General features: G+C 40.5%; 1 protein-coding gene across 9 annotated transcripts in view; it reads left to right on the plus strand.

Annotated features, from left to right (window-relative positions):
• TACC2 (transforming acidic coiled-coil containing protein 2) overlaps positions 1-16,111 on the plus strand; it is a 136,005-nt gene that overhangs the window by 43,242 nt on the left and 76,652 nt on the right. For 8 of the 9 annotated variants that reach the window (XM_026114965.2, XM_064514337.1, XM_064514335.1 and 5 more), the window contains 2 exons: positions 6,425-6,550; positions 15,101-15,241. In XM_026114965.2, coding sequence (XP_025970750.2) covers positions 6,425-6,550; positions 15,101-15,241 — 267 coding nt within the window. The remainder of the gene's footprint in view (positions 1-6,424; positions 6,551-15,100; positions 15,242-16,111) is intronic. The other variant, XM_064514336.1, reaches the window with a different exon arrangement.

Genomic DNA, 16,111 nt, shown 5'->3' on the forward strand with positions numbered 1-16,111 from the left:
CAGTGAGCGCAGTTAGGGGAAGTGTCGCTTTCGGGGACTTGTGAAGCCGGGCCTGAAATGGTGGAACTTGAGCAATTGCTGCTGTACAGGAATCCGTGTTAAATTGGGGGCCTGTTTCGGGCTGTTTTGTTTGAGCTGAGGATGATCCACAATAACAAAGCTGGTGATTACTTCTTGATCTTGGTAAGTAGGCATTTCTGAATGAAAAGGTGGCCAAGTAAACAACTTAATACAATCCGGTGTACAATTACGAACTCTATTAAAAATAGCTTTTAGAATTAAAAGTTAGCTGTTGTTTCTGACCACCTCTCTCTCTCTCAAAAATTACAGTGCTTTTTTTTTCCTGCATTCTTCCTGTCATCCCTTGAACAAGTTTTTTCAAAGTAACATTTCTACAGAGTAAAACACTGTCTTTTTCATGCAACTATCGCTATCTCCAAGTAGCTGCAAAGACTTTTTGGTTTTGTGGATCCTGCCATAGACTGTGGTCAGATTTCTGTTCAGCCGGGGTGTCAGCCCAGGCTGAGATTTGGGGGTTAGTCTGATTGCCTGAGGAAACTTCTGGTTCAGGTTTACTAGCTGGGATTTGGAGACTTTTAGATTCTATAGCAGTGACATCACAGCATGGCTGAGAGCACTTCGGAGCTTCTAAAAGCTGCATAGTAGTGACATCATGTGCTTTTTGTAATGGTTGACAGTTATGAAGCAAATATGCTTATTCATCCTGTGCAGGGGTGATTTATACTTTCTACCATTTTAATGTGGCTTTCTGCTGTCAGTCTCTTAGTTTGTAAAGAAAGTAATACTGCAGTGTGCATTTCAGTCTCTTTACTTTAGTCTTTTATTCTAAAATCTTTTTTATATATATGTATACACATATATATGTTTTTATATATTACATAAATATGTTTCATAAATATTTATATTTATGTAATAACTTACCTTAAGTTCTAGATTTTAATATGATCACAGTACTGTAGGCTACCCTGGCAAAAAAAAAAATCTGTTTTATAAAACAGTTTTATAGCTATGATTAATCAGATTGGCAAAAGTTGGATATGTGTGTTTAAAAAAAAAATTAGGAGACTTCTAAATTGGTATATGCACAGCAAGAAGGGATGGGTGAGAGAGGAAGTCCAGGCCCTCAGGTAATCTGTGACTAAACATCATCCCCTGCCAGGATAACTTCTCTATCTTGTCAGGATTTCCACAAGCATTGCCAGAAAAATATCACTTCTGAGAATTACTTTGCATCATCACGTCTGGCTTGGCTGACCCAGTGATGCCATTATATCCAGCTCTGTAGGGTAATTCGGAATTACGTGCACAGATTGCCAGCTGCTGTGCAGCTAGATTTTTGGGGTTGCTTTCAACAGGTGAGGTATTGCCCTAAGAAAATCTTTTAAAAGATGCTTTCATTTCTCTAGAAGGCAGTTTCTGTATCTGTTTTCCTTTCATACTTTATTAACACGGAAATTTGCACTAAGAGCAGGGACCACCTTGTGCCTTGGAGCATAGCCTTGTATTTGGAGCAGGGCAGGCCTGCATTCCAGCATGGATTGCAGGAAACCTTGTGTCGCGGGCAGGCGGCCTGGCGCCTTTGCCACCTGCACTTTGGGAGGTGCAAATTGTGCTCATTGCTCCGCCAGGATGATGCTAGTTCTCTTCACTGGGGATAGGTATGAATCAGGATAGTTCCAATGTGCCCACACAAAATGCAGAGGGCTCAGGTGCTGCCTAAGCTGCAGTGGGTTGGGTTGGCTCTTCTTGGGCTCTCCAAGAGCAATCGTGTAGCATCCAGACCCCTGCTGCTGATTGGACTTGTTTCCTGATTCTGGCTCAGAGGAGGAGCGTGTACATCTGTGGCGCTGGAATAACTCCCTCAGGAGCCAATTCTGATATCTTGGTGATAATGTCTTTTTTTATAATTGTAGAAATGTTGCTGTACTGTACATTTAACTTATGTGCCCCACATATGACAGTGATCTTGTTTAATTAACACATGCCAGTTTGTCTCTTGGATACCATCATTGCTATGTTTGTACAGCACCCACCACAATGGGACTCAGTCTGGCTCAGGCATTTAGAAGGTACTGCGGTAAAAATACTAAGTGCTGATGTGAGGCATTTAAAGCATAGTTTCTCCTTCAGAGTACAGCAGAAATTTGAGATTTTTTTTTCAAAATTACGTGTCTGGAAGCATAAGTAAATCTTTGGGTTTACAAAAGGCAGTGTATTTTCTAAAACTTGAGAAGTTTTGACTGGGGGTGTGTTGTATTTAACTTTTAAATTAATCCTCTCTTATATCCTATCTAGCAACCAGCAAAAGTAACTAAGGATGCCATAATTATTGCTACATCTGTATGTTTTTAAAGCTATTTCTGGTGTATATACTTATGCTGTAGTGACATCATTTGGTTATATGGATGTCCCCTTAGTTAACTAAGAAATAAAACGGGGCTTCACATTTTGGGATTTTGTACAAGAGACTGAATCTTAGCCTCTGACTTTTTTTTTCATAAGATGGTTAATACTTAAATGGATCATATATTATCTTGAAAGAAGCAATATAGAAAAGAAGAGCATTTTTTAACCTATGCTGGTTTCTAATTCAGGACTTCTGAGCTGTTTCCTGTGCAAGGGTAGCTTTTTGCTTCTGATACCGATAATGTTGATTTTTAATCTGAGAAATAGATTATCTCCTACTCTGAGAAATCATCAACAGTTGTCCCACTAATCATGAAAATACTTTCAAAGAACAGAAACAGCTTGGGTGCATGGAGTTACTAGAGCAGTTTATTGTTGGATTTTCTACACATGAAGTTTGTTTCAGTGTGTGTGGCTAATGTATGAGTAAAACTGCAAAATAAGAGAAGGAAAAAATGTTATGAAGGAAGTATTTAGTAAAATGGATGAAATTTTACAAGGTACAATTTGGTCGTGTATTTAAACTAATTTACATGCCACTAGACTTTTCCCTTGTAAATAGTGTAAGAATGAAGAACTTCTCTCAGATATAGTAAATCCTCTCAAGATTTTTCAGCAGTGAATTGATATTTTTTCTCATGCATGTGTATACTAAGGCTAAAAAGATGAACTGTTTGGCCCAAGTTATGCAAAGCCAAGTATGAAATCTAGAGGATTTTGTCTTGGCCTTGCTCTACCCAATAAACAACATCTTGTTTCTTGAAGAAAATGAAATAGTGAGCTAAGAGAATGGTCAGACCTCAGTCGTTCCTTGGAGTGGTTGGCGCCATTTTCCAGAGATTCCCAGAGTAAATGCAGGCTCTATAATAACATGATTATCTCATTAGGAACAACCAAGTGTTTGGGACTGGGAGATAGTAGGGCTTGAAACACTTACTGGTTTCCCTTGGAGTAAACTCAAACCTGTGATTGTTGACAGTTCAATGGAAGACACATCCAGGCCTCCTGATTGGAAAAATGTAGATAGGGAGAAAATGCCCAGACCTGTAGCTGCTTTCTGTCTCCAACACCAATGCCAAAACACTTTAACAGTTTAGTATGAAGTAGGGGTTTTAAGATTTGCTTACATCTTGTCAGAGTTAGTAGGAGAGCAACAAATGGATCCACCACAGCATCTAGCCCTTGTTTTGTATGCAAAATTAGAGCCTAGGAATTGAACCATCCATGCTTGCCTCTGTGTCCACTACATGTAAGTCTATGCTCTTTTACATATCTAAAAAAAAATGCACTTCCTGCCTAGTTTCAGAAGCTTCTTGCCTCAATATAGTTCTGACCTCATGTGTTTAAATAGAAATCCTGTACATTTATGCAATTATTTCTGTTTCATTCTTTGATATTTAATGTGCATGAGTAAAAGTTAAAACTTTGTCTGAATCTTGCTATTTGCATACCTCCTTCTTTATAATGTCTTAAAAAATCTCTTTTCAAGGGTATTAAGTAGAGGCCCTAGAACTGAAATTATGAAACCTGAGAGACTAAGGACACTTGATGGTTAGAATCTTTCACTTGTGACACACTGATAACAGACTGAATTTAGTGTGCTAGCTGCAGCTGTTAGTAAGCAACTGTTTGTTAAACTGTGAAGTATTTTTCCTTTGAAAAATATTTCAATCATGCCTGTCATAAGTAGAATTTGGAAGTAATTTTAAGTAGATCTTCTTCCAGACTTGACCCAGAATTTGGGCAGTGGAATGGAAAAAGCTCACAGCCTTTTTATAGAGCTTGATTCTTTCAACAAATCGGCCTAAAAGGCCAGTCACTGCAAAGGACTCTTGCAGAGACTTTGTAGCAGACACCTGTGAGGTGAAGGCGGTTGTGACGCACAGGAATTTCAGTGGTGGAACTGGTCTGGGCAGTTCCTGGACAGCTTTATTGTTTGTCCTGTGCTGAGCAGGGCGACTTGACAGTGAACTGCTTCACCATCACCTTCCCAAATTGAGGATGAGTTTCAAGTTACATTGTCCATAAACTGTATGGAAATTAGTGGCTCAGAGTTTGCTGTACAGCAAATGTGAGTGGCTGAGAACAAACACTTCACTTTATTCTCACCAGATTAGGGTACACCAATACAACAGCTTCAATACGCAATTGCAGTTGTGGCTTGTGCTGTTCTTTTTGTATGTTCACAGCCAAGACAGTGTTCTGTCAGTGGCTAGAATAAGATTTGCCTCTCTGCGCTTCTCTCCTTAAAGATATGAGAAAGAAATAGCAGTGTCTTGTTGTAAAAATCTACACCAGTGTTTTCTAAATGCTCATTTTAAGAGAAAGCAGAGATGGCACCCAAGTTTATAATACAAGTGTATGCAGCTCTTAGAAATGAGTCAAAAATGGTGCTTTTATACTAATAAACTAGAAGTCTTTAGAATTTGTAAGCATCTTAGCTCAATGCTTCCTGGAACAAGCTGAGCCCTGAGGTGTTAATCAATGAACATGTGGACACTTGATTGTTTACTGTTGTAATTAGGTAAAAGTAATATTGTAAGCTTTGAAAATAAATGTTCTAGGCTGTCATCTGAGAACTGCACTTGGTGCAACGACTTAGCTCTACTTGTATTTGTATAACCGAGGGGAAAATGCAACTTAAATTGTCAGGGCTGCCATGAGCGAACTAACTGGACTGAGTGCAGGGTGATGCTGTGGTGAAACAGGGGTTGAAAAGCAGAAACACTAGCTTAGAGTATGTAATTAAAAAATTAATTTATGTGTGTAATCTAATTAATGTGTGCAATGAAGAAAAACCAACAGAAAATAAGCTTGACAAATATTTTTTTTCACATATGAGTGTGTTACTTTACAGAGCCCTCAAATAAAGTAAGTGAAATATATGAGTAAATTCTGATGGTGGTGTTTAGTCATTGTCAGAATAACATTAACGTTATTATAATGCAGTTTAACTCCTTATTATGTTCTTTGAACATAATAAAATTATAGTACGGAATTATACATAGCAGCTGGATCTGAGATTAGGCGAGAAAATAATCTTCTAGTGCTAAAAAGATAGCTGAGTTCCATGGTTTAGGGATTTTTGAGCTGAAATTCTAGGTACTGTGGCAGTTTCCCACCCACTGTGTTAAGTTCAACAACTGAATGGACTTGAGAAAAGCAGTACTTAAGAACCGAGCCACTTAGGTGAACTCATGGATGTGAAATTGGTACCCCCGGTGAAGGGTCACTTTTTTGGTGTATTCTAGAAGGCCAAGGTTTTCATTAAGTTCTGGCAGAAACTGATACGTCTAGGGCCTTGGTCACTGCATGGCCACCTAGGAAAGGTTGAAGGAAGCAACGACAGCAATGTCTTCAGGTCGTTCACATGATCAAGTGTCTTTGTTTAAAAAAAATGAAAAACCCTTCTTCAGCAGGGCTCCTTTCATTATTGATTCAAGGATATGTTTCCAAATAGTCATCTTTTAGCCATTTACAGGCTGAGTGCTGCTTTTCCTGGGTATGGGACAAGCTTGGGAGTCTCCCTATGCGTGCTCCTTGAAACGCCCCAGAAGCTTTTTGGCTGACTCTGTGGACCACTGATGACCGTCCCCTTGCTAGGTGAAAGCCACGATTGAGCTCCTTATGTGTTCTTAGGTGTTTTTTCTTGTGTAAGGAAATCTTGCCATTTCCCTTGTTCAAGCAGTAGCTTGTTTCCTCACTTTCCTTTTAACAACAGAATCAAAATTGGGTTAATTTGCTGTGGGACTGTAGTATCTCATTGCTCCTGTATTGTTACACAGTGACTTCAGTCCTGTAGGAACAGTAAAGACGTATATGAAAGCAACTTGCATTTAAAACAAAAAACAAAAAACCCTACTTCCTCCACTTTCACTAACACATAAGTTAGCATACAGTTGCTAAACAGCAGGTGCTTCTAACAGTCAAGTGACAATAATTCTGCAATAATTCAGACCTCTAAGGCTGCCATTTCCCCTGTCTTTTCTCTCCGCAGCCCTCCTGGGCCAGGTGATGATATACAGTTGGCTTCTCCCCTTGATACTTCCAAGCAACTGTTAGCTGTTTCTACGGCTTGTGGAAATGTTGACCCTCTGGATGCTGCTGAGCTGACTGCAGCAAGGTATAGTAAAATACAGCTCAAGGGCTGGGAAGCAGCTGCCTACAGCTTTCTTATGTTGGTGGGTGGGTGAGAGGACTGCAAAGGTTGATGCTAGCTGAGAAATTAGTACAGCTTTTCTTGGACAGAGATACATGTGGTATGGCTGGTCACTGATGGGTTTGCTGAGTCTGTTTGTAGGCAGTGGAGTGTCTGTGTGACCTCTGTCAGGGTTTAAATATTCTCTCGCAGTCAGAACCTTCAAAGGAAAATGTCATTTACCCTTTGCTGAGCCTGAATCATTTTGGACCATACAAGGGTTGTGGCACATGGCGTGGAGGTGCAGTATGTGCCTTTTTTTTTTTTAAGGTGCTTAGCCTTTTTTTTTGTCAGTACAAGGTAATTGATCCTTCAAAAGGTAATTGATCCTTCAAGCACTTTCTTGTTAATCTTTAGGTTTGAGAAGTTCCCTAACAGCATGATGGTGATTAAAAAGCAGATTAGGTATCTCTTTTCTGTTGGGCACTGAGCGTTTTGTCTGCTTTCCTTTGCACTGAGTAGGTAGATTGTTGCTTTACTTGTGTTGATGGCAGCTGGGTTGTCATGATCTTTTGACATATGAGTTTGTCTTGATTGCCAACAGTAGAGGAAGTCTTTCAGGGTGTTTACCCTTCAGTCATTGTGAATTCAGTGGAGTGTAAACTTGCACAATATATGTAAGCTGGCATTAAATTGGTTAGCTGAAGTACTGGTATTAGCTATCAAAGGCACAAAGAAGCTTGTGCAGGTTGCAGAATCTACCTTGAAAGGTGGGTAGCTTTGGCGTTTAATCTATGCTGGTCTTCTTTCTGTGAGAAACAAACCTTTTGCTACAACCAGGGTGAAATAAGATGGTCTAGAGGAGCTTACGATGGGAATTTCATGTGAAAATGATATGGATTTCTTCCAGTTATATTGTAAGTTTTTAAACAAATAGACATATTTATTTATTTTTAACAAATGTAATGGGGTTACTGGTTTTTGTGGAGTCTGTCTTTTCTCACTAATAGTCTACCATAGTGGCAAGCAGGTTAGAAAAGAGTGAGCAATAAATGAGTTGAAGCTCTGAGTTTCTTTCTAAACATAGCGGAATTAAAAAAATAATACCAACAGTACCAGCAAGATCTATATATGTTCTCTTGAATACAGTCTGAATTAGAAGACTGTATTGCTCTTGAAGTGATAGTTTGCTGTTTGTAGAGAAACGGGTACACAGGCTATCTCTGACTAGATGTCATTTTAGGAAACCTTTAGGAAGAACAACCTTAATCAAAGTTTATTGCTTCTTGTAAACCTCATGAATTCACACTGATCACATTCTTATTTGGATCTTGACTTTAAGGTTAATTATATTAAACCTTTTCTTTTGCTCTACTTGATAAGATTCTGACTTTAAAATGGATTTACTGTTTTTCCAAAAGTTAGTCTCAGGGTTCCTTTCTTCATGTGAGTTGCATACATTGAGAGTATTAATGCTGAATTGTAATTAGTCCATATAGGGTAGCTGAGCCCAGCAGGGATGAGGGCAGGCAGATTGTGCAGCTGCCAGAGAATCTGGGTCTTGTTTCCATATTCTGTCCTTGCTGAAGGTGCAAAGATTTCTGCAACAATCCAGTGCTTAAAAGTTGCAAGCCAGGGATATTCAGCTTGGAAGTAGGTTGCCCTCCAATTTCTGAAATGGTGAGAGGTGAATATACAGTGATCAGCTGGAGTGAATCTGGCTGCAGGTAGTTCTCATGTGTTGTTTTAAGATTAAAAAAAAAAAAAAGCTGAACATATTCATTCATGTCAATATTGTTTGTTTTTTTCTATCCCTTTATTTTGTATCATTGTTCAACTTTAGATGTAAAACCTGCGTGTTCTCTTTGGACCTGTCTTCCTTGTCCAGGCTGTTGTTACTTGCCAGCTTCTCTGTTAGCAGGCAGAATGTGCACCTTGCCTAGGCATCTGCAGGTGTCCTGGCAATGGAAATGCAGTAGCTCCAGTGTGCGTCCACCCGCAGATGCAGTTGGAAGACAGAAGTGTGGTTAATCTCAGTGCAGTGAACTCCTGCCTTGAAATAGTCATGATGTAACTCCCTTGCAGCAGTAACAACTGCTGCTGCTTTCTTTGTGGCTTGTTCAGATCTAACCTGATAACAACATGATGTTAATAGCAAATGAAAGTAGTACTCTTAAAATTGATGGGATTGTGCTCATTTAAGTGAGGATCAGTAATAGCAGGGCTGGGCTCTTCTTGCCCAAGGGAAGAGGTTCAGTGATGGTTGTTGATCATGTCATTGTCTTATCCCCCCATGTCCTTTTTATGTGTTCTGTGACATGGAGCACATACTTGCCTATATAGGTAAGAATGTCATGTTACGGCCACTGTTTTTTGGCTTTTCATATAGAAATATTGCACCATCATTTTTCAATATAACTGCAGAAAAATTCTCTAATGCACAGATATAAAATGTCTCAGTGTCAATGCTTCCTTGTTATACCTGTGTGTTATACTATTGAAATCTTAACATCGTGTTATCTAATAACCTGCTATTCCAGTCTACCTGCAATAAAATACAACTACAAAGTGTCATTTTGCAACATTTTTAGTTATTTACTAATAGTTCCTTTTGCTTCCACGTGAGTATTTCCCCATCAGGGGTGTCATATAATGCAGATGGTGTGCACTTTGACAGGGAAAAATAATGATGTATATAAGGCAGGGGTCAGTCTGTACTAAATATCTTCCAGATGGCAGTGCATAATAAGAGATCAGATTTTGTTCCTCCATCTGTCCAGTCAAGAAACTGTATCTTTGTTTTGTTTCTTGAGGATAACTGTCTGCATCTTTTCCCCTGCTAATAACATATTGATCAGAGACAACGCAGCAGCATCTGCTCAATAAGTAGATTTTATTTATCAAATCTGTGGAGTAGTGCCCTGAAAAAACTAGGTAAAAAGTTCACTGGCTGTTCTGCCAAGCATTTTTGTTTTAACAATGAAACTGAAAGGCCAATTGCACTGTGATTTGCCAGTAGGTATTGCGCCAGTAGGTATTGCGCTAGACGCATCTTTCTCCTTATGCTGCAGGTAAGGAGCTTTGTAGCAGGGCTTCTATTGCATATAAGAAATGTCTGGATTGGAAAGGCCAAAACGGACAGATAAATGCCCACATTATATAGCCCACAGCTTATCTGGGGGTCCATACTTAGAGGTGTTCAACCTTTCTGAACAGTGTCTATGTGTTTGGTTGTGTTTAGCCCTGTAATATTTCTGCCTGTCTTCTGGGTAGAAAAGCAGCAGGAAAAAATGTCTGCTTGGAGAGCACTTGGTGAATGACTTGTCTTTGGGGGCAGGCCATAAGTAACAGGCAGCATGGCCCAATCTTGTCCCTTCCACATGCTAAGGAAAGCTTCTGCTCTTCCATTTAATGTCAAGCAAAAGATGCAGAGCTGCAGCACAGCTTTTAGTCTAGACTGGTACCTGCAGCTGAGCCATCAGGAGGAGATTGGGTACAAATGTAAATATTAAGAGGTTAAGGTGCTGGCAGAGCTCAGTTGTGGATGCCAGGAAATGAAAGTTATTCTAAACCTGCCTGGATTAGAGCCTTGGAAAACATTATATTCTTGTGCATCAGTCTCTTTCCCAGCTCCTGTTGTGAAGATGGTGCGTTAAGCAGTTGTGTGGGAGTCTGTATAGGTGATGTCAGATCTACTACATGCAGTGCTTCTCTGTCTGAAGATGGACCTTTCCATGTGCTATAGTTCACATCAAGAAATTGCTGATGCTCAGGGTGTGCTCCTCAGCGTTAGCAGCACAGGCAGGCAGGAACACCCAGGGCCATCTATGCATACAGAAGGACAGAAAATGATTTTTGAGAATTACTTTAAAAAAATACACAGAGACATAACTTGAAGATTGGTTGTTTTCTAGTCAGCTCAGCTCAGTAGGATAAAGACTGGCCAAAGTGTAGTTTATTGTGCGCTGAGAAGACTGTCCCCATTGGTAGTATCCTTGCTACAACCATTTGAGTAGTACCAGTTGGCAATAAGTTTAACAGCAAATCTTGTTTCAGTAAGAGCTGTACAGAAGTAGAGTGCTTAACGTAGATGTTTCAGGTCTGAGCTGGTGCAAGTACCTCATGTACCTGAGGATGATATGGAGCTAGGCTGGAGGATGGGCACAGAGACTCTATTTTGGACAGGGACATCTGTGCTGTGCTGCCCTGGCAGGTATGCCTCAATTTGTGCAGTTGGTACCTTTTTGTGAACTGCTCTGCTTTTGCCTAGTGCTTTGTAAGCTTATTGCGCCTGCAGCGGGCAGCACCCATCTGCGGATCACGTGTTGTGGTGATGGCCAATAACCAGTACCGCAGTGCTGTTGCAATTCTAAGCGTACTGAATAATGCGAAAATCATTAGGTGATGATACTAGCCCTGGATCTGATTTGTTTGTCTTGCAGCCTGCTCTGTGGCCTTGCTTGGCTCTCCTCAGTACTGTGGTTCTTTCACACCTGCTCAGAGCTGCGGCAGTGGGGAGAGGGATTGAGGCTCTGTAGGTATGCTGTCTTTCCCAGCCCCTTCTCCCTCAGTCCGTGACAGTTCTTCCTTTCCACTGGACAGAGGTGGAGATGCCAGGCATGAGCGATCAGTGGTCCCTGCCTTGGGGTCTTTTGCCTTGGGGAAAGGAAGACTCATTCTGTGCAGGCTCTTCTGTGGGACTAAGCCCCACAGCTTGCCCCCTTCCCCCCTTAGGGGCAATTCCCAACCTACCTTCCCCCAGAAAGATTGTGCTAGCTGGGGAGGTGGGATGGGGGAGAGAGTCTTGCTCAGCCTCCCTCTAACTTCCTGACTAGGTGATGTAGTAGCGTCGTGATGTTTGGTGGCCTCCTGATATCTGTGTTGGTGCCAAATGTCAGAGAAAATCCAAATAACAATTTCTATCTCCACTGTGTTCTGTTTACAAGCCCACTTGCACAACCAAGCCAGCCGACACTTGACATGTATTGTCATTATGGGGATTTGTTATTTGGCGTTTTATATGAAGCTTTGAATGATGGAAGGAGATTACTTGTGGGTTTTTTAATACACATAGATGATACAGCTCATAAAACCAAATCCAATGTTTTACAGAGGCTAAGAAGCAGAGCTCTTCTAACAATGTCCGTATTTTGATAGCTGGTTTTGCTTTGCAGAGTGCTAGGATGACATTAGTCAAAGTACATCTCTGAAAATGTTTCCCTTTTATGTGGAAAGACATAAAGCAGAAGGCTGCTAGTGGGGAAGCTGAAGGAAAGCAAATGAGCAGTGGTGTGTTTGTGTGAAGGGTGTAGATGAGAGGGGAACAGGTGCTACTGTAAGCAATTAACTGGAGCATTTTTATAGAGAATGTGTTTAATGTGAAGTCCATAATTTTATGTACATTTGGTGTTCTTGCTTGACTGAGCCCTCTTGTGCATTGTTTGGGTTTTGTGCTTCTGTGTTTACTCTCCAAACAGATGTTCAGCATTTGCTTATTTTTAGCAGTTTACTTTTTGCTTTAAAATCTTACTTTCTCTAATCTTCATGTGACCCTATATAGTCACATTGCCTTTGTATATACTTGATTCTATTACTATATTAGGACAAAGACATTTTTAGCAAAGGGAAAAGTCCTTTACGTGAAAACGGAAACAGCTTGCTGCTTTTGTTACTGATGTGACTGAAAATGCTGGGAAGTCTATTGCTGTGCCAGATCACTTTGGGCAAATTGGGGAAAGGAGAGGAAAGAGGGTTCATAGGGAAGGAAGGAAAGAAGAGAAAAGTGCTTAAAGCGGAGATAATTGGCTAATTTCTTAGAAGAAATTACTTGATAGCTAGCCCATATGACCACCTAATAACTTTATGAATGTGAGCTAATTAAGGAAGACCACTTTCAGAAATAGCTTTCACGATCTTAGTTAAGTTACTGGATTAACACTTTAGGGAATAAATGTTCTCTTCCTCATGTATACCCTAACTAAAGTTAGGGATGTGAATTATGTATTTGGAGGCCTGTTTTGTATACATGTTTATACAGAGTCAGTGAAAACCTGTGCCTGAACATCATCAACTCTCAGTAATGCAAATTAATCAATTTATATAGTTATTCAACCATAGTTATTGGAGAGAGGAAGGAAACTTTAAAAGAAAAGGCTACAATAGCTGTTTATGCTTAGTTCTGGAAACCTAAAAGAAACATCTCACCCAAGGACTGGTTTGCCTGTATTTTCTTAAACATTGGAGTCTCAGTCTCTGGAAGCAGGAGCTGGCGTGAGAGGAAAGTGATGTTGTATGTGGCTGCTACTCCAGGGACACAGACGTCCCTCTGCTATGCTGGAGCTGCCCTCTGAAGGGGAACATGGCTGCAAAGGACAGGGAGGTGTAGGGTAGGTTCTTGTCATGCACACCTGAATCTGGGATTAGTCCTGTGGCAGACGGACTAACCTGGCTGTTCTGTCCTAAGGACTCGCTCGTTTTGTAATTAGGTGAAGAAGAGGTGCTGGTTTGCTTTAAGAAGGCTCACCTGTCTGGAGTAACTCTCTTAAATAACCAGACAATTGTTATCATTTTTCCTTAAAAGCTGAAGTCCCTGGTCGGAGCTGCTTGAGATCTCACTGGTTAGGCTGGATAGGGACCTTTGGGCCTATTTCAGGGTCAGCTGAAGCAAGGAGCATCCCCCTGGGAGAAGCATAAAAGTATAACTGTGTGAGGGTTTTTTTTCAGTGAATAGCTTCCATCCCCTATCTGCAGGTTGAATAGGTACAGAAAGGGTCTTGCTTAGCTTGTTGCAAAGCTGTTCCATTCTCTATTACACATCAACTGTATCAGCAAAAAGGTGAGAGACTTAAAGACTCACCTGGTGGCATAGGAGGAGGAAACCTAGCTTCCACGTTTCCAGTCACTGTGATGCAGAGTGGAACAACAAGATTGTGAAGGGTGGAGAATGACCCTTTTCAGAATACTGTGCAGTCATCAGTAGCTTTTTTGTCTCTTGGTGAAGAGGGGAATTCAGATCTCCAGACGCAGGAGGGAATCAGACCTACTATTCACTGACTCTTCCTTCGCTTTATGAAAGAGTTTGAAGACACTGCCACTTTTCAACACTTTAAAAATAGTCATTTACTTACGAGTGCTGAGCATCCAAACTGCAAAAAATAACTATTACGTAGGTTTCTTGTGTGCAAGCAACTGTTGAAATATTTGTTTAGGTGTGGTAGTCAGTGCTGTTTTGTTTTTATCTGTGTATGACAAGCTAAACTGATTTTTAGGACCATGTGTTTTATCCACATGTTTTTTCAAGACATAAAATTATTGTTTATGTGGTTTATTTTCTGTCATTAGTTTAATGAGTGTAGCCAAGAGCAGGAGGAGTGTGGTTACCACTGTGTTTCAAAGCAATAGAAAATGCAAATGAGTGTTTCGTGGAATGCTTTTTTGGAGGCACGGATGATTTACCCTCGTAAAGAGTGCTAGAAGGCTCAGGAGATCGGAGTGCTTTATTTGTACTGCTGTTTATTGCCGCAGGGAAGTCTGAAGGCTTTTCTTCTAACTTGGGTTTTGCTTAAGACAACATAAAGTTAATAGACCCAGGGATGTCTACTGCTGAAACACCACGTTCTGCTCTGATTTGCCTTAAGAAGAGGGAAAGACAAGATTACTTTCTGTTCCATGTCAGTGATTTTGGCAGATGACTGTTTTCTCATATATGCTGTTTTTTTGGCTATTCATAATCCTCTGGCCTTTCACTTAAATTTGCACATTCACTCCTGTCAAGAGCACCAGGAGAGGGCACTCCTACCCCTACTTCTCAACTTTTATTTGCCATAAAGAAATTTGGTCTTTCCAAACTGTATTTAGGTGCTGTGTAACTCATTAAATGACTTTCAGTTTCTGAGCTTGGTTCTTCTGAGGCTTTGCTGAACAGAGAAGCTTTTAAGAATTAACAAAACCGGTAGTATTACAGTTCTGTAATTCATCTTACGAGTTTTGGGATTATTGTGCTTTTAAGTTTTACAGCATACTGAGGGCTTTTAAAAAAAGAAATTTTATTCCTGGTTTTCAATCTTTTTTTTTTTTTTTTTAAAGGTAAGTCACTCCAGCAACCAGCAACTTCCCTTAAATCACAAGGAGACTTAGCTGAATGTTCACTGAGGAGAAGACTGTGTGACAGAACTGCAAAGCTGCCATTAGTGATTTGCATAGTTGCACTATTTTCATATACAGAAAGCACAGAAAACTCTTAAATACTTCGGAGAGTTAATGTTGTGATCTAGTAAGTGCTGCTGAAACTTTGCAGTAGTACTACTACTGTAAGTGTAATCTGCAGATATAGATGAAACATGGTTTGTAGGAAGAAGTAATTTGGGGGTGGGATAAGAAGGAGAGACAGTATTTAGGGTTGGGGAGGGGATGACATGCTCCTTATAGAAGCTTAGATCTAGTCAAAGATAGCTCATCATCTAAGGAAGCTCCATGGAAGCTTCTCGCACACTTCTTGAATTTATCAGCTTATTATATTTAATAATTGTTTTGCAGTACTTCCAAGCCTGATAGCTGCAAAGAACCTGATAACCTCCTTACAGTTGTTTCTGAAGATGTACCTTCAGTTGCTGCCCCTGGTGATGTTGTAGAACCAGCTGTTGAAGAAACTGAAGGGTTCACAGAGGAAATAAAGAGGTATTGTGCAATTGTTTCATACAGTACACTAATAAATTTCCATGTTTGGACATCCACATTTGCTTAAGAATACATAGCTAGTATAAAAGAGGTTGAATGATTTTAATGGGGTATTTTGTCTGAGTTACGTGAATGTTTTTTTGATACATTTTTGAAACCAAGTGCTAACCTATTGAGACCTTACTCCAGTATATTTACTCCAAAAGACCAGAAGAGGGAGCTTAGACTACACTGGTTATTACTAAGCCAATCTTCCTTATTTTTTTTAAACTAGTAGATTTTTAGTTTTTTCCAAACACTTTCATTTTTTGAAGTTCGGTCATTTTATTTTTATATTTGGGGGAGGGGAGGTTGAAGCAGGTCATGTGCAAGAGGACTCTTCTCATGGTCATTCCTCTTGAGGTCCGCCCCATGCTTTCCCGCCCCATGCTTTCCCGCCCCATGCTTTCCCGCCCCATGCTTTCCCGCCCCATGCTTTCCCGCCCCATGCTTTCCCGCCCCATGCTTTCCCGCCCCATGCTTTCCCGCCCCATGCTTTCCCGCCCCATGCTTTCCCGCCCCATGCTAGTGACTGGCATTGTAGTTCTCAGTACTGATGGAGGAAGTTTGGCTTGGTTCAGTCAATGGTTTGGGGAATTTTTTCTTGGGGAAAAAAAACAAGCTGAGTCTTCCCATCTCTATAGTCAGGATAAGACGTGCTTGGATATTCGTGTCAGAGCTTCAGCTGACGCCTGTCTTGCGGGTGATTAACCAGCAAGCTGTAGTGGCTTGGCAATAAAGGCATGCCCTTATTGTGACATCTATTAATGGAAAAGGTCACAGCATAGATGACAATATTAAATGGGCACTCCCTGGAGAATATCCTTCTCC

The sequence above is a fragment of the Dromaius novaehollandiae genome, chromosome 6 (genome assembly GCF_036370855.1).
Source record: "Dromaius novaehollandiae isolate bDroNov1 chromosome 6, bDroNov1.hap1, whole genome shotgun sequence".
NCBI lineage: Eukaryota > Metazoa > Chordata > Aves > Casuariiformes > Dromaiidae > Dromaius > Dromaius novaehollandiae.